Source organism: Rhipicephalus microplus, chromosome X (genome assembly GCF_043290135.1).
Source record: "Rhipicephalus microplus isolate Deutch F79 chromosome X, USDA_Rmic, whole genome shotgun sequence".
NCBI classification, from domain to species: domain Eukaryota; kingdom Metazoa; phylum Arthropoda; class Arachnida; order Ixodida; family Ixodidae; genus Rhipicephalus; species Rhipicephalus microplus.
In genome coordinates this window covers 226,610,479-226,629,411 of record NC_134710.1, presented here as the reverse complement: position 1 = coordinate 226,629,411, position 18,933 = coordinate 226,610,479, and the positions used below count along the sequence as shown (strand labels likewise).

Sequence of the window (18,933 nt, the reverse complement as noted above, 5' to 3'; positions counted from 1 at the left end):
GAGACAGAAGGTTAGGTGGGCAGATGAGATTAAGAAGTTTGTAAGTATGAATTGGCAGCAGCAAGCACAGGACCGGGTTAACTGGCAGAACATGGGAGAGGCCTTTGTCCTGCAGTGGACGTAGTCAGGCTGATGATGATGATGATGATGATTACTGCTTGTTATTTTATTCCTCTGCCACACTATATTACATGAGTTAACGTGATTCCTTGGCCAACATGACGCCGGTAGAGGGCCTTTTTGCAAATGAGTGTCAAGCACCACCATGTTTCTGTTGTAGAATACTCAACTGCCACACAAACAGCTCAGCTTCAAATCCCATTAGATCCCAGGCATTTTTTTTTTTTTCACATTTTTTCATGCCTATCGACAACTTTTACATGTCTGTTGTTTAAGCCACTGACGGCAGCGTCGCTCAACGCAGGAACGCGTGCCTAAGAGCTGCGCTTCGAAACGAAAGTCATGACTCATGATGAATATGTGCCGTAAACTTTTTTCCCTATGCAATCCCTCGCTGCTTAGCTGCCAGTGCACTTATCAGAACAAGATAAGAAAGAAAACAATTACATTGTGCAACAAATCTCTGGAATTCCACTCATACTAGGCGGATTCAAAAAATTTTTGCAGAGATTGATTCGTGAGACAATAAACTGCTTTTACATTCGATGATTACATGGGAAAGTGCTGCAGAGCCCCTTTAAGGGGAGATGCTACTCGAAGACACTTCTTTTGTAATATTCACCCTAGAGCAATGAAACTTGAGTTGTGTATGGAACTTTTCATGCTGATTTCAAATATATAATTTGTTTTCTTGCAAGTTGCATACTTTTAGCTCTGCAACATGACAAAGTGGAAACCTTAACCCTTTTGCCCCCCCTCTTTTCATCCCTGAACTTCCGTAGTTTGTTACCATTCATAGTTCATAATGTTTGAAATAAAGTGTAGAATGCAAATAACTAATTAGGAAGCACATACAAAACATGTATTAGGCGTGGAAAATAATAGACGTAAAAAGTCCATATTTCACCCAACCTAGTAAAGGTTTACATACAATTTTTTTTATTATACAATCAAATATCGAAGTTTAAACTAGATAATTGCATTTGTCATACTTTGTAAAATATTTGGGCAAAATTTCATGCAGATCCAAGCACCAGAAGTGCCCGAAAAAAGAGGGACACATTAAAAAAAGTGGCAAAATTTGTGTTTTGAGAAAAATGAGTTTTAAAGTTAAAATTGAGTTTTTATTTATGAAAGATATCACTACATCTGATGAAATTTGACAACCAAAAAGAACAATCCTTCTTGTAGTGGCCACTGCCGCTAAAATACGCCAGCACCATAAGTTTGTCCCTCTCGACTTTTTCGAGCCTAATCCTCACAGACATTTCGCTCACAGACAGGGCCATAAAGTGCTTGCCAAACTTCCGCTCCATCTGGCAGAGCCATGTGCCAACTGCAAGCTAGGAAGAAGATCGACAGGACTGCGAAATCCAAACTAAGTCCTGTGTCATGCCATTTTGCGGCCACGCTTGTGCCACATACCGTCGTACATATTGGCAATGTCCTCCCTGCTAACTTCCCTCACTGCGAGCTCTTTCAACCTCACAAGATGGGCGCTAACACCATCCATTGCCCCATCACGAACTTTCTGGCTGACTGGCGTGAATGACTTTTGATGCATTGGCTTTTGCAAGCCAACAACTGCCGTAAATCGGACCAGCTGCTCGTAGCCTATTCCTACAGAGCGCGCCGCACAACGGCTTTCACTTGCGAGCAATGGCTTTTTTCATTCATAACGGAGATAATTACATGAGAAAGGCATTGTTCAGCTGCACTGCTCGACAAGACATGGACCCCGCAAATAGGCTTGACAGCACATACAGGCGCACAGTGGCCAATGGCGGTTTCTCATTCGTACCATGTGATAAGCTAGTCGCGGCACTCGAAAAACGCGCAGAAGTGTGCTTCTTTTTATTATTTCTTGCGCTGCATCAGCGAAGGAAACTTGTTATTTGAAGAGTGAGGCTCGACTCTTCGGCTCATGCAATCAACAATGGCGAGCGGCGACGCATTATCGGCAACAAGGTGCTCGAAGACTGCACACTTTGGACCTTTTAACAGGCACCTTGTGCTCTTTAGATGTAATTTGAAAGCATTTCCAGTTAAGTGTTGACGTGTTTTTTTTTTTTTTTCATAAGAGAAGAGGTACTAATCTTATCAAAACAGGCGAAAATAAAAAATCTGTAATTTTGAAAAAAACTCGCGTTTTTCAACCCGCATCTCCCCTTAAATATATTTACTTCCACTGTAATGAAACAAAATCATAATAGTGTGCTTGAAGGCAAGAGACAATTTAAAACTGAGAACAGAAATAATTTGTAAGCTTCTATATGAAAAAAAATTGATTGCAAGAAATTAGCATTTTTTTCAAATAAATTTTTAATGAAGTGTTAAATTCGTCTTAACCTTAACTTCACTACCACCACCACCAATGTCCACTGCTTGACAGAGGCCTCTGCCAATGATCTCCAACCCACCTCATCCTGTGCAACCCGATTCCATTTTATGCCACCAAATTTCTTTATTTCACCACTCCACCTCGCTCTTTCTCAGCCACGTTTCCCACCCATTCAAAGGCTCAAGCTTACCATCAGTTACTTCTCTTTGTTGTGTCCAGGTTCATCTTTTTTTCTCTACATATATACTTGAACATACCCCTCTTTGTCCACTGCTCTACTCAGCTGCTTTCCTGCCTTCTAAAGTTATGGCTGTATGTGGCTAATGACAATCAAGAATAATGACTGAGCACTTTTCATTACATTGCATGTCAGAACTTTCCAAACAAAATGGTTGTACACTTTCTGCTAAAGTAGCAATGCTAAGTTACTGGTCATGAGTTGAGACTGTCTAGCGTATGCACAGCATCCTATCCTTATTCTTCAGATTTCCTTTGTGCGAGTAGGCTCCCCGGTATTTGGCCTAGATAATACACACTATTCTACTGTTTGAAGGGCCTGGTTCTCTATCACAAACTCTCACTCTGTTGCACAGCCCCACGGCATTGTCTTAGCTTTTTGTGTATTCATCCTCTACACTACTTTGATACTTTCAGAGTTTAAATCTGCCATTGTTTTTTGCAATGCATCATTCATTGATGAGGCGTATGATGTCTGTAAATAGTAAAATTCTAACATATGCTTCATTATTCTTCATTCTAATCTTTTCTCAATTCAATGATTCAAACACTCCCAGACAAGCAGTGAAATACAGTAGAGAGATTGCATCTCGATGGAACACTTTCTTAATTGGGATTTTCCTACTCTCCTTAAAGAAGAGCAGGGTAGCTGTGGAATGTCTTTATATATTGGCTTCAGCACACCAGTTATGTGAGTGACCAAAACCATTTTGGCACAGCTTCTAGAGTAACTAGAATCTCACTTTAGAGCAGCATAGCAACCATTTGGGGCAGTTACTTACCACACATTTTCGGCTGCAAACATTTGTCTCTTAGCCGGAGCTCTCCCACCATATGTGAAAGGAAATCCATTATGCACGCATGCATCCAGGTTCATTTGTAGTACTTCTAAATATGAAATTACATCACTGCTCTCCCCTTTCCTGCATACATTCCCAAGTCAGCTAAAGCCACCTAGTACTTCCCTGGAATTCGTTTAGTATTTGTAAATGTATCTGGCTTTCATTGATGCTTTACTTACAATCCTGGAAGTAAAATCTGTCAGAATTCTTTATGAATTGTACTTACTTAAAAAAGTCTGATTACATGTGTGCATTTAGTATAACATAGTCCTTCACTGTGAGAAGAAGTGTCTTCTGTCATACTTTTTGTAGAGAATCATAAGAGCTCAGGCTAATGAGCGGTAAATAAGGAACAGTGTTTAGTAAGTGGTCCTTTCTTCCGATTATTTCATGTCTGTATGACTAAACTAATTGTGATTGAGAAGTGTGTGTTTACATTTGACAAGCTGTTTGACATTTACAGTTGTCGAGGTCAAGAACCCCAGCTGAGATATACTGTAATGATGGGACACCATGCCTTCTGAGTGAAGTAACAGTCACTCTATAGCACGTAGTGCAGTTGGTAAAATCTGCCCATTATATGGCCTTAAAACTTAGGCACCCTGCATGAAATATTTTGTAGTAAACATAAACTAATAGCACTACAATTTTAAGAAAATTAAATGAATGGTAAGTTCCACATACAGATACTGAATTACTACAATAAATGCAGTCAGTCAAGTAAGACAGCCGTCCAAGAACAATTAGGTCATTATTATTACTCTTTTCTGACTACCCACAACAGTTGGAAACTATTTTATTGATTTCAATAATCCCACAGTATGCCAGAGCAGCAATAAAAAATCAATGCAATAAACTCCATAAGTTTGGCAACATGAATGAGTTGGAATTGTTCCCAGCAATTACATCAACTACATAACACTAGCCAGCCTACTGCAATGACCACTCGAAATCACAGTAGTAACTTATGTTTTTCGAGAGCTTGCCGTCATGATTCTCACCGAAAGAAACCAAAAATAACACATGTTTGTGTAACTAATGAAATTTTCGTCAAGGTGTAGCAGATTCGCTTCTTGGTGCAGTTTGGTGCAATTGGTGCAGCTATTACATCACTGGTATTCATGTACGTTTCGTGCACTTCTTGTCCGCAAAATGCCTCCAGAATTGTTGGTATATCTCTATAAAGTTAAATGCCTGTTTGTAATCTACGATGGTTATGTAAAGGGTTCTTTCTTTTTGTACAGTAGAATCTCGATGATACGAATTCAAAAGGAGCATATTTGTATCATCATGAATTTGTAAGAACTACAAACAAGTTAAAGCTGATAATATTAGAAGATGAACAAGAACTTTGTTGGCAACTACTTCTAGATAAAGAAAGTCCATGATGTTCTTTTGAACTTTCCTGCCTTCACCGTCTCTCAATAAAGAGCCACGGTTTCCTCACTCAAGCTGCTGGTGCAGCGCGTTTACACTTGACATCAAAGGGAGCGAAAGAGGTCAAACTTGGAAATTTGGAAATTCACTCGCTGAAAATTTTCATTAGAAATTCATTTTTTTTTTCGTGTTGCGAAGTCAACATGAAAAAAGTCAGTCCTAAAGAATTCAAGCGGAAACGCCAGAGCGGCCAGAAAACCATGTCGGCGCCCATCGAAAACGCTCACATTTGTTCCGCCTCTCCACTGCCGCCGCCACCATCGCCGCTTGAAAGTTCATCCCATTTCACTCGTTTCCTGAGCATTAAAAGTTTGTACCGAGTACAAGCTATGCACGCAAACCACTGAAAAGAAACAGTTTACACCTTTCCAAACTTTATTTATGAAGATACGCCAGCGGAAACGACACGAGTGGACGCAGCAATGGCCAAGGATTTAGCGGTGAGTGCAAAACCGAGAGACGTTGGGGCATGCCAACTAACTGCTGCTGCAACTCCTTTTACTTATGGTGTTCTTGGCGATCGTTATCGAAAATGGGCTCTCAATGAATGCGTCCTTGTCAAGGCCATGAGCTTTTACAAGCTGCATGGGTAGTTTGCGACAGCGCCGACACGATCCATCACCGACACCTTTGTCGCAATGTTCAACTTGTGACTGGTTGTTAACATAACGTGGTTTTAGAGCAAGAACAACTGGTATAGTCAAAGCCGTAAAGCAAAAAGGTGATCTGTAATCGCGTAGCGGGAAAATTGATCTCAAACCAATTTTTTCACATCGGACTCGCGACGTGTTTTTCTGGCCACTAAAGCAAGAAAAATTCAGGAGAGTTTTGCCGCATTCAGGCCCTTCTAGGCCAAGAGTGAACGGGCCTTCTTCCCACGACAAGCCGCATTGCGCTGCTTGCCTGCAGCAGTCAATCGCACATTCGTATCCCACACGGTAGCTGGGGAAACCGTTTGTATAATGCTGAACTAGGGCGTACTTTACATAATGTAGCCCATCCAAAACAACCTTAAAATTCGCATCATCGTGAAATTCGCATCAACCATAAGTGTATCATCAGGATTCTACTGTATTCGGTACATTCCTCAATTACTTGATTAAAAACTTAAATGTTATTCATGATAGAGTGATTTATCTAAAGCCAACTAGCTCTCTAGGTTGATTATACTCAAGTATAGTTCTTATTCTATTGTAAACTATTTTTGTGAATATTTTTTACTATGCCGAAAAAACACATAACATGAGAGGTTTTACGTTCCAAAACTATGATATGATTATAAAGGACGCCATAAAGGTGGGCTCTGGAAATTTTGACAATCTGTTGCTCTTTAACATACACTGACATTACACAGTACTATCAGCGTCAAATGAAACAACCCTGAACAGCGGCAAGCCTTCGCAATGCTATAGCGCATGCCTTCCACTCATCACTATGAACAGGCACGCATATATGCGGAAGCCTGCCAAACAGGATGCGCACGCCTGTCATTCGTGATAACTGGACGGCACGCACTACACTATCGCAAAGACTTGCCACTGTTCGGGTTTCATTCGACGCTGATAGTACACAGGCCGCTACCATTTTGCCTCCATAAATTAAGAGAAGGCTGCCCCGCTGCGGTGGTCTAGTAGCTAAGGTACTCGGCTGCTGACCCGCAGGTCGCGGGATCGAATCCCGGCTGCGGCGGCTGCATTTCCGATGGAGGCGGAAATGTTGTAGCCCCGTGTGCTCAGATTTGGGTGCACGTTAAAGAACTCCAGGTGGTCGAAATTTCCGGAGCCCTCCACTACGGCGTCTCTCATAATCATATGGTGGTTTTAGGACGTTAAACCCCACATATCAATCAAGTTAAAAGAAGGATGATCAGCCAATATATCAAGTCTTTCACATGTCCCTTTCAGGGTATTAGTTGACTTCTGTTGTTTTTCAAACTCACTGGTATATATTTAAATTTTAAATGCAAAATATGCATTATGTTGCAAGCTCCATTTTCGGTCAAACTAGTAGTAATGCTGTCTTACACGGCTGCTTTTCAGCAGGACATGCCTTGTAGGGCCCTTCTAACCTCACCTGTATTATACTTTTGGGACTTCACTGTCATGTTCGACTTCGGATGTAGTACTCAAAGAAGGGTTATTTAAATTAAAGCCATACAGTTTAGGGGGAAAGTCTTCAACTGCCTTCACTATGTCACTAAAACTGTAAACAATTATACCCTGCTTACTTTCCACAGTGTGCATTATGGTGCTTCCCACACAGTTTTCTTTGAGCTACCTAGAGGCTGCTGCCCTTTGCTACTGCTACCTCTATCGATAGACATATAGTTTCATATATTACTAAGTTTACTTTTATTGATCAGTTTTAACACATTATTGAGAGAGTTATGTACAACAAATGCTTTAGCCTGAAGGTGCTAGTTAAATGATGTCTCATGGAATGGAAACAATGAAATCCCATACAGTTAAAGCTCTATATAATGAAGCTCAACACGAGAAGAGTGCTAATGTAATCAGATATAAACTTTTTGTAACTTTCTGTCCATATACCATAATATAACTTTAATATAACGAAGCAAAAGAAAACTAACCAATTAACTGAAACTTGTGCTAAACTCGGCAAGAACTTATCTTGACATTGGAGCGAAGGCTACGGGATGAAGATTCTACACATTTGTATTGCTCCGCAAGTAGTACAACAGCTTGCGGCTGATTTTAGTTTTGCTTGCTGGCAGAGTTAACACCTTTAAAAAATTATATGTACAATCAGCGGCAAATCAAACCAGAACAACGGCAAGCATTTTCAAGGATATAGTGCGTGATCTCCTGTTATCACTGTTGACATGCGCATGCATCCGGTTTGGCAGCACTGCACACATATGCGCACCTGTCCATGGTGATCAGTGGATGGCACGCGCTATACCACCGTGAATGCTTGCCACTGTTCGGATTTCATTTGACGCTGATGGTACATGAAAACATGAATGAGAAAAGCATTTTGATGGTTCAGTGTACATGTTGACACCATATTATGAGTATATTTTTCTTGGAGAAGTAAACAGCGCGTTTGCAGCCTCACACTGACCCACTACAACATGGAGGCCATGTTTGCTTTGGAAAACGGGTGTGCTAAAAAGAAGGTGTTCTCTAAGAAATAGAAAGAAAAGGAAGAAATTCTTGCCAAGTGAACAATTACTGTACTTTACCAACGACTTCCCGCAACTGTGCGAGTCTCATATTAAATAAACCAGCATTTATTACAGCTACTTCTAGTTTTTTTTTTTTTTACCACTTGTGTCTAGCCACTTCAGTTCCTAATTTCAAAGTATGTTGTAGTTTGCATTTCTTTCTTTGCCGTTGTTGTTATTGTTGTTTTCTTACCGAATCTTTACCAGCCATTTGTCACGATTGAACTTTTTTACCTATACTTTCACTCCGTTATTTTTCAAGTTTATTGTTAGATGTTCCCCTATGTAATACCCTCGTCGAGGGCCTTTAGAGGTATTTTGAAATAAAATAAAAAAGGCGAATGAGAGAATTATCAGTAAACTCAAGTGCTATCTTTCGGCACAATAGGAGGCATGCACCTCGGCTCTGTAACTTTTACTGTGCTGTCACAGAAAGTTGTCGCCAAGTGTAGTGCCAGTGATCACATGTTCCGATTATACGCAGTTTTTGTGAACATCTTTTTATAATTGCATGCTGTACGCCAAAAAGCAGCCTCAAAAATGTGCAGCAGCTTTTCCAACTGCAGCCTAGGAGAAAAAGCTTCACTTCCACCTCACTTCCAGAGAGGCAGTGAAAGGGATTAACAAGGGTGCCCTAGTGCACCGTATTAATGGCATTGCAAAGTGTACACATCAGCGTTGTTACGTATTTGAATCCATGCATCTCTCATCTCGCTGCCCAATTTAGTGTTCATGCTGTCGCCATATGGCATATGACAAGCATGAGCAGCCACATATGTGGCAGTATTAAACACAATGGCCTCTCAGTAGCAAATGATCTCGATCAGCAAGAAAAACGATGTAACTATTTATAAGAGCTATCAGTGTGCTGAATATCTACAATTCCGAAGTAAAAAAAAAATAAAAGCTATCCTGGACTTGCTGTAGAAAACTATATAGATACCTAGCAAGAGCATCAAAACTAAAAGCATTTTTAAAGCAATTAAAAGCTTTTTCAGCGATTGCACTACTGCTTTTTCAGAAAACCAACCACAACTACTTTTTTAGCAGCTCACAGTTATACACCGCACTGAAGTCAACTTCATAAAAAATTATGTTGGTTTTCTGTAATAAAACACACAATACTTTTGCTGAACAATGCATAATGATTAATAATGGTTAATGAAACTTGGGATGCCACATAAAATACTGCAAAAAAGTTTTGACATAATGCGTGCTTACAATGTAAAAAAATAGAAAACCATGTCATCATGAAGACGGGTGCCATAATTGAGGTTGCCATCTTGTTTCCACACAATTTTTCCACTGAAACTTTCACGCTTTTGAAGCAGGCATGTGACAGGTTTTGACATAGTGTGTTCTTTGTACTGAGTTCAAGAGCAGCGCTGTTGATTGATCGATATGTGGAGTTAAACGTCCAGACACCACCATATGAATATGAGAGACGCAATAGTGAAGGGCTCCGGTAATTTTGACACCTGGGGTTCTTTGATGTGTACCCGAATCTGAGCTCACGGGCCTACAGCACTTTCGCCTCCATCAAAAATGCAGCCGCCACAGCCAAGATTCGATCCCGCGACCTGCGGGTTAACAGCAGAGTACCTTAGGCACTAGACAACCGCAGTGGGGCAGAGCAGTGCTGTACCACTCTGGGTGACATTCTCTGTTACTATGGCGACCCGCGCCAATGGAATGTGCACAGCAGTTCTGCTCACACTGACTACCACTGCGTTGGACCTACATTTACTTCAGTTTTTCACGTCTCATACTATTGCCTGATGAAGACTCCAATGATGCAGTATCAAACTGCAAATACAGGTGAAGGCTCCCTGGTTCCACAAAACTGAACTTTATTTGTTATTGAAATTATTTTTCATCATGCTGCCCAACTACATGAACATTTATTATAGCACTTTCCAAGTAAAAATGAAATCCATCAGTAACTATATTTTGCACATAAGACTGAATGCTACTATAACAATGTTTTGATGCAACAAAGTAAATTGCTTTTCTAATCTCCTCCATTATATAGAGAAGAAAAGTTGGTGGTAATTCGTCATTAACAAGCAACAGCACTAGACATACAAGAACACAATTGGTTATACAAAGGTTAACTCTATATCAAGGACACAAAAAGCAACAGATGTGTGGGAAAAAAAGAAGTACAAAAGAAGCTTACAGAAAGTATTCTATCTCCAACTGCTAGAGTTCCTTCTCGAGCGGCTACTGATCCTGGGCCAATACGGGTGATATAAAGGCCATTTTCCAAGGTGATCCCATGTTCATGAGAGCTACTCAAGTTCAGGCTTAACATAATGACTCCCCGACTGCTCATGGCTCTCCTTCTTTTCACAACCTGTCACAAATGACAAAATTATCGATTACCACATTATTAAAATACAAGTAATGCAGAGGAAGGTCAAAGGTATGGCTCATGCAAAAAGGAACCAGCGTGATGACCAACAGACACTTACCAGAGTCAGAGATCCCTTTGAGTTTTGGACAGTATCACACAAAGTTCTCTTGTCCATTCCAGCCACATCAAAACCATTGACTTTGAGAATGACGTCATTCACCCTACACAACCAATAAAGAAATTTAGAATATTCAGACTGTTTTAATAAAATTGATTAGGAGTTTTCCAACAAAAACTGTCAGTGGAGCCAATAATTTAAACAACATGACTTGTCTCTATCAAGGCAAGTCACCTTGTTTGAAACAGTGGCTCAAGCTGTATTCGTTGTTCTTCTTCCCCAAGACTTTGGTCTTGTAAGCAATTCGAGCACTTAGGGAAGATATGATTCGGTTAAAAAAAAAAAGTTGCGTTAGTAGCCAATGGCAACAAAAGTTTTGCTGTATATATATGATTTTATGCTGATTTCAATTATGTAATAGGTTTTATTGTAAGTTGCACAGTTTTCATTCTGTGCCATGACAATGTGCCAAATATAACTCGTGGTGAACAAAAATTTTATGCCACTCAACTTTTGTGGTTCTGAGCCAAATAATGGCTCATGTTGCTCCACATTAACTGTAGAATGCAAATAGCTATCAAGGAAGTACATAAAGCACATTTTGATGGTCAATAAAAGTTGCAATTTGAGAATTATTAGAACCCTCACCCCACACTAACTGCTTACTTTAGGTTCGTAATAATTATACAGGCAATCTCAAGTTTTAAAGGAAATACTTGCACCCTTCACATGTTAAGGAATACGTGGGCAAAATTTCATTCCAATCGAGCTATCAGAAGTACTAAGATTCTGTCCAAACTCAAGAAGTTCCCCAAAAAAAGATGGATCTTGAGAAAAACACATTTTAAAGGTATAAGTGAAAGCTCATCTATGCAGAAAAGATATGTTTTTAAGATGATTACTTCCATCATGAAAGCTTGGCAATCATGGTTATTTTGAGCCTGTGGCTTTAGTAAACCCCTCATGTGAAATGCAATGGCAAGCAGCCAGGTGACAATTTCCAGAGAACTCTAGAAAATGAGCACTTTTTCTTTTTTAGAATTACCATACCTTATAGTGCGGAATACAGGTCGAGATTTTTTCCAAAAAAATGTCGATGAAAAGTCACCCCTCAACCTATATACCGGCTCTTGGCATAAACTAAGGGATCGTCTGGCAACAAGAAGTGTCACATGCTTTTTGGGCATCGACATCGCCTCTTTGGCCCGACGCGTTCTCTGCCGACGCCATTTCTCTTTTCTTGTTCATTTCGTGTTCGTAGCGAGTGTGGACGTTACTCTGCGACCAGCCATGAATACGGGCGACGCGGCGCCAGTTCACCGCCGCATATAAAAGAAAAGTTATTGAATTCGCAGAGGCGAATGGCAACATGGCGGCACAGCGGCAGATTGGAGTGTCTGAGAAAAGCGTCAGGTACTGGCACAACCAAAAATCTCCAAACTGTCGGTGTGTAACGCGAGGAAGATGTCGTTTCGCGGTTGCCGAGCTGTGCACTCGGAACTCGAAGACAAAGTGGCAGAATTCGTCCGCGAGTACCGTGCCAGATCCCTGCCGGTGAATGTGGAGCTCATTCGATCAAAAGCCGTCGAGCTCGCCCGTGAAGCCGGTCTATCAAAAAAAAAACTTCAAGGGATCCATTTATTGGGTCCGTCGCTTCATGCGACGCAAGGGATTTGCCCTTCGACGGCGCACGTAGACATGCCAGAAGCTGCCGGAGGCGTACGAGGACAAATTGATAGAGTTTCAACTTTACGTGAACAGCCTCCGGCGGCAGCATGGCTACATGCTAGGCCAGATCGGCAACGCCGACGAAACGCCCGTGTGGTTCGACATGCCGTCGTCCACGACTGTTTGCGAACGCGGGGCACACGAGGTGAAGCTTTTGTCAACCGGAAGCGAGCATTCGCGCTTCACCGTTATGCTTTCCTGCACGGCCGACGGCAGAAAGTTGCCCCCCTTCATCATCTTCAAGCGGAAGACAATGCCGAAGGAGGCCTTCCCGCGGGATGTCGTCGTCTGCGTCAACGAGAAGGGGTATATGGACGAGGCCCTAATGCGCGAGTGGATCCGGACAGTGTGGAACCGGCGGCCCGGAGCACTCCTGCAGCACCGGAACATGCTCATGTTGGACGCGTCTCGCGGGCACTTGACCGCATCGGTGAAGGAGAGCCTTCGCGACGGAAAGACGAATCTTGTCGTCATTCCGGGAGGGATGACGTCAAAACTCCAACCGCTGGACGTTGTCCTTAATAAACCTTTTAAGGACCGTGTGCATGTGCTGTACACCGAATAGATGGCTGGCGACAACCCGCGGTACTCGACAGGCCGTCTGCGCAGGCCACTTCTCGCGACAGTTTCTGGTTGGGCCTCCGAGGCATGGAGGTCTCTGCCTGAAGAGATGGTGGTGCATGCATTTAAGAAGTGCTGCATCAGCAACGCTCTCGACGGCACTGAGGACGACATGCTATGGGAGGCGGCTAGCGATAAGCAGTCGTCGGAGGAGGAGAGCTCCGACAGCTCGGAGGACTGAATCTGTGAACTATTCCGGGTTTTTCTTTTTTTCTTCTTTTTTTGCTGGTCAAGGTAAATGGGTCAGCCTATATACCGCCTCGACCTATATCCACATTATACGGTACTCAGTTTTTTTTTTCTTCATGAAAGTAGAGAAGATAGACTTGTGAAAGCAAACAAAAATGAAAAACATGTAATTTGGGAGGAAAAATGTGTTGGGCTCGGTTCTTCCATTAAGTTGTTTGCATTCACCATCAATGCCAAAAAAATGAAATCACATAAAACCTGTGATACATTTTATTTGCACAAATTTAATTAATACTTTAAAACATACTGGGAATAAAAAAACACACTGCAATTATTAAATATCAAGGCAAGGTATATATAGATAACTGTTTTGGAACCTGGGACAGTGCAGTTTCAAAAACATTGCTGGTGTTCATGCCATAACAGCAAGATTACCAATAGCAAGTAGAATACATTAAAATTTTTTTCCTACAGACCTCTTTAGTAAGGCAGCAAACCTTCAACCAGCAGTTCATCCACACTCAGGTAGGGCAAGAACAGCATGCTTGTGTGTATATGCAGCCGTCTCTATCGGCACTATGCGAGAAGAGCTGCTGGCTGCACTGCAGAATTGCTTATTTCGCATGTTAAAAAAAAATTACATGTTTCTATGTGCACCTTTGAATAAATTAAATGAGTTGTCAAAACTAAAAAAAATTGTAATATGCACTGTTACAAGGTCTAATCTGAAAATAGTTTCAATTAGAGCGGCATCCATTCGGCAAACTGAATTGCTACAAGAACTACAAAACAGGCCATCTGCTCAAAAGCATTTAGTGTAAAATAAAAAAACACCTTTTAAATTCAGATTTTAAATTCAGATTCAGAGTAAATTGGTTTATGGGGTTTAACATCCCAAAACCACGATATGATTATGAGAGACGCGGTAGTGGAGGGCTCCAGAAAGTTCCACCACCTGGGGTTCTTTAACGTGCACCCAAATCTGAGTACACGTACCTACAACATTTCTGCCTCCATCAAAAATGCAGCCGCCACAGCCGGGATTCGATCCCGCGACCTGCGAGTCAGCAAATCGCGAGATCGCGGGACCGCTAGACCGCTCTGGCGGGGCACAAGATTCAGAGTAAAAAATGTGTTTGAGCATGTATAGAGTTGCATTGTGTGAGAGATTGTTTCCTCACGCACACCTATATTTATGTTCTGCACATTATATATATTGTGTTTCTCTGTTTTGTTTTTTTTATTTAGTTTGCTGGTTTTGTATAAATGTTAATCATTGTTGATGTCATCCTGAATCTAACCACATCTTTTGCCACCTCCGCCAACTGCTACCACCATAGGGAACGGGGGCCTAGAGCTCTTCAAGCTGCCCAGAGCAGCTTTTTTCTTGGCCCCTGCCATTGTATAAGAATTTTTGCAATGCATGAATTTTTGCAAGATTTTCATACTCAGGTATTCACACACTTTTCAGGTACACACTACTGTGCATTTGAGAAACAAATGTTCCATATCAGCATAATGCTGCAACAGGAGAGTTCACACATTTTATGCTACTTTTGCAGCGTTCTAGATAAGAATACATGAACACTTAACACAGTGCTTACAGAATGCCTGTCTGAGCATCATTGCTGATGAGTGCTGCACCTACAGTGAATTACTGCCTAGCCCAAGCTGGCTACAACTTTCGGTGCCCTTCCTAAAGAGCTATGTCAGTGCTGAACGCACTTGTGAAAAGCTTTGTTCGGGAGAATGAGCATTTAGGTACACTTAGTGAGTGAATGAAAACTATATTTTAAATTTTAGCTGTGTCCGATCATTCGTGGCGAGTGTCATTGCATGCAGAGGAAACCTACAAGACGCTTGTTCTGGCCTCGAAATTTAATGAAACCACTTCTTTAACAGCAGCCATCTGAGACCACGGTCGCTTCATTGTTATAACAAGATTAAATAACTTTTTATCAATGCAGTAACACACAGTTTAGTATTCTCACAAATAAAATATTCGCATATTGTAAGGCAATGTTTAGGTCACAAGACGCTTCTTTTACTCGCCGAGACTCTGCCTCACAACGCAGGTCAGACTGATGATGATGAGTATGTACATATGATAAGATGAAGCGTATGACCAATGTTCACACTAATACCCCCCCCCCCCCCCCCCAACGCGTGAGAGGCCAGCCCGGCCCCATCTTAGACTGAAACGTAACGTCGGAAGAATGCCTTAAGACGCGATACATGGACAATTTCTGAACCACGACAGCGGCTATCTGAAGAAAGGTCGGTGGAAGTGACACGATACCGGCCCCGTCTTAGACTGAAACGTAACGTCGGAAGAATGCCTTAAGACGCAATACATGGACAATTTCTGAACCACGACAGCGGCAATCTGAAGAAAGGTCTGTGGAAGTGACACGATAGTTCACTGGTGACGTTTGTTTTGATTGTATAGAGTCCAATAAAGTGTGACTGAAATGTGTTGCACAGTCTTTGAGTACGAATGGCAGCCAAAGCAACACTTCATCCCCAGGACTGAAAGAGACGTCGCAATGAGAGCTGTCGTAGCACTTCTTGCCATCTTGCTGATTGGCTTCTGTATTAAGGGGAGCTCATTGCTGATATTCCTCAAGCCGTGCGATGTACTGCTCCAATATGATTGCCGAGGTGTCAGTTGAAACATTTAGAAAAGAGACGTCGATGGTAAATGCCGGGGAACGGCCATACATGAGGTAGAAAGGAAAGTAGCCAGTAGTTTTTTTAACAGCGGTGCTGTGAGTAAACGTCACAAATGGCGAAATTGTGTCCCAGTTGTCGTGGTTTGGTACAATATACATTGATAGCATGTCTATTAGTGTCTGGTGAAATCTCCCTGTCAGCCCATTAGTTTGGAAATGGTAGGCTGACATCATCTTATGTACTGTGCCACACTGCCACACGTTGTGGGCAGGTTTTAGGTTATGGCGGACAGGAATGCCTCGCAGCGATCACTCAGGAGGAAGCAAGCTGCACAGTGATGCAATACAATAGTGTTGAAAAAGAAGTCTGCGATGTCTGAAGCAGAACTTGTGCGTAGTGCAGCAGTCTTTGCGTACCATGTCAGGTGACCGACAGCAGTCATAATCCTCAATGACCTGCCGGCATGACGGGGAAAGGTCCAACTAGGTCTATGCCAATGATGGCAAAAAGTGTCTTGGGACATGGGATTGGTTGCAGAGGGCCAGCGGGACATGAAGTTGGTCACTTTTACTGTTGACACAGAGGGCAAGATGCAACGTATTTTGCTACAAAGGTAGCGATGCCGGGCCAGAAGAAACATTTCCTAATGCGGCTTTGTGTTTTGTGGAACCCCAAGCGGCCTGCACATGGGTCATCGTGAAAGGCTTCAAGGAATTGGTGACGTACTCGACGATGACAGTGGTAGGGGGCTGAGAGAGAGCGTCTGCACCTTGGTGTTTCTTGCCAGACTTTTCAATGACATCAAAATCGTACTTTTGTAGGCGGAGCACCCAACGACCAAGGCGACCAGACAAGTTTTTCAGCTTCAACGACCAAGGCGAAGCGCACCACCGCCGCTTCGCGCTTCACCAACGACGAAGCGCGAAGCAGCGGCGATGCGAACGACGCACTAAGTGAGAGCGAGCGCTCGGCAATAGAGGATTTTAGTCTGTCCGGCACACCGATACGCCTTTGTGCATACCGGGTTGCCGGAGGGCATTAAGCCGGATAGCGTTGTTACGAAATTGCGTGTGAGTGAGAGCGAGGCAGGCAGGCAAGCCTGCACCACACGAGCCGGTGTTGCCGCCGTTCTCGCAGCGCAGGCGCATTCGTGGGTGTGCCCCCCCCCCCCCCCCCACTCTTAACAAAAAAAAAAGAAAACAACTTTTGCGCTTTAGCAATGCCAGTCTTTTAGTTAGCCTCACATATGAGGGGCCGTGCTGCATATGGAGGGTGCTTTACAAAATAGTTTTCCATGATATCCGTATCTCTGTCTATGTCATTTGCTCTTGATTTTCGATGCCAATGTGCGCGTGCTTGGTCTCACTGCGCGTGCATCGTGTGGCCACCGGCGACGTTAAGCTTTGCTTTTTTTTTTTTTTTATTGCAATAGCAACTATATGGACAGCCTCGGCTGGCTTCTTTTCCATCATTGCCGCCATCCTTCACTGTATATGTCTACGCATCTATATATATATAAAAAAACTCAAGAAAGAAAAAAAAAGCCGCCCACGCTTGCCGCCGAGCTCATCACAATGCACCGAGGCGCGCTTATCTCCCACGCATATCTTGCACCACGAAATGGGGGGGGTAGATGCTTGTGCACACGCGCTTATATTTCGGTGGGGAGAATCGCGCACCTTTGACCTTGACTGGTACGACTGCGTTTACTTGTCGGGTGCACAAAGATCCCTTTGCTCGCTGGACAGGCGCTGTTTGCGAAAAGAGAGTGCTTTCCAAAGCACAGCGAACAACTGAGGCACTTGTTCGCACTCACATCTGTACGTGTGTTTACGATGTGTGCCTCATTTTCTTTTTTTCTTTGTTTAAACAGAGTGTCAAGTGTCAAGCGGTAAATGTTGTTAGTTCGCTCTTGTCCTGTGTATGGTGGTTTTGTGCATCATTTGTGGATGAGTAGCGTGCTGCACGTTTCGATCTGCTTGCCATTCTCAGCATTACATTCCAAATTGTTGCTCTTCACCATCAAGAGGATGTCAAATTAGGCATTGATGGGAACTCTCCGAGACCACAGTGATGACAGATCTTCGAAGGTCGACTCGTCACGCGCTTTCGTCTTGCGCCGTGCCACGAGTTCGCAGGCTGGTAGCTTTCGCGATAAGCGGATTAGTTCTGGCCACACGAGGGCGCGTTGAATGCAATGCAATGAACGCGACAGCAAAAAGCTGTAATGTTATAAGAAATAAGGCTGGCAGCCAACCCTTTTGGATCTGATATCGCGTAAGTCCAATAAAACGCTGGTGTGAGCAAATACGGCCGCTTTAGAGAGAAGTGCTCTTTTTTCACACAGTCCCTTTGTGTTGGAACCGCACTGATACTCGCCGAGGCAGCAAGCGCGCCAGCAATCGCGACCACCCTTAAAATCCAAGTTCATTATTGCTGCTCGAACGACCCTCCCCTCTCCGAGCGTTGTTTCATGCTCGTTAGAGACAAGTGGTTTACTTTCTGTTTGAGCATTGAACGGCACTTCTGACACGTGAGAGATGTTATCTTATGCACTTTCCAAGCGATAGGGATGCGCCCACGCATTTGACCTCTGCTTCAGCAGCGCTCATACGCTTCTACTCGCTCATGAAAGTTCCGATGCGCGGGGGCATGTTATCAATCTGGACTTGTTTTGGAACATGGCGGTGATGACAAAAAGCCACGAAGAGAGTACATACGATTGCTATCGCAATAATAACGCAGTTTTTTAGTGTAAAATAAGAGTTTTGGGTTAGCTCTGCCTTCAGTCCCCTTTTTATTTATTTTGCACGTTTATTTTCCAAATTTTCGTACCGAACCTGCATATAGTGAAATTCTCTTTATAACACATTTTTTCAGGAATTTATCTATTTCATTATATCCAGGTTTAACTGTATAAGATGCACCTTTGTATAAGATGCACTAGTGAAAATTTCAGAAAAAATAAGTGCCTTATACAACAGAAAATATGGTAGTCTACCTGTTACGTTCACAGTAGATATCACTCAATACAGTCTCTTTCCAAAAGGGTTTGAAGCACTGGCATGACTCGGTGGTGAAATA

At 42.7% G+C, this 18,933-nt stretch overlaps 1 protein-coding gene across 4 annotated transcripts in view; it reads right to left on the bottom strand.

The window, feature by feature from the left end:
• Window positions 1–18,933, bottom strand: part of LOC119187510 (MAGUK family member discs large 5) — a 192,635-nt gene that overhangs the window by 116,853 nt on the left and 56,849 nt on the right. For all 4 annotated transcript variants that reach the window (XM_075878718.1, XM_037435647.2, XM_075878719.1 and 1 more), the window contains 2 exons: window positions 10,639–10,741; window positions 10,344–10,520 (listed from right to left, as the gene is read on the bottom strand). In XM_075878718.1, coding sequence (XP_075734833.1) covers window positions 10,344–10,520; window positions 10,639–10,741 — 280 coding nt within the window. The remainder of the gene's footprint in view (window positions 1–10,343; window positions 10,521–10,638; window positions 10,742–18,933) is intronic.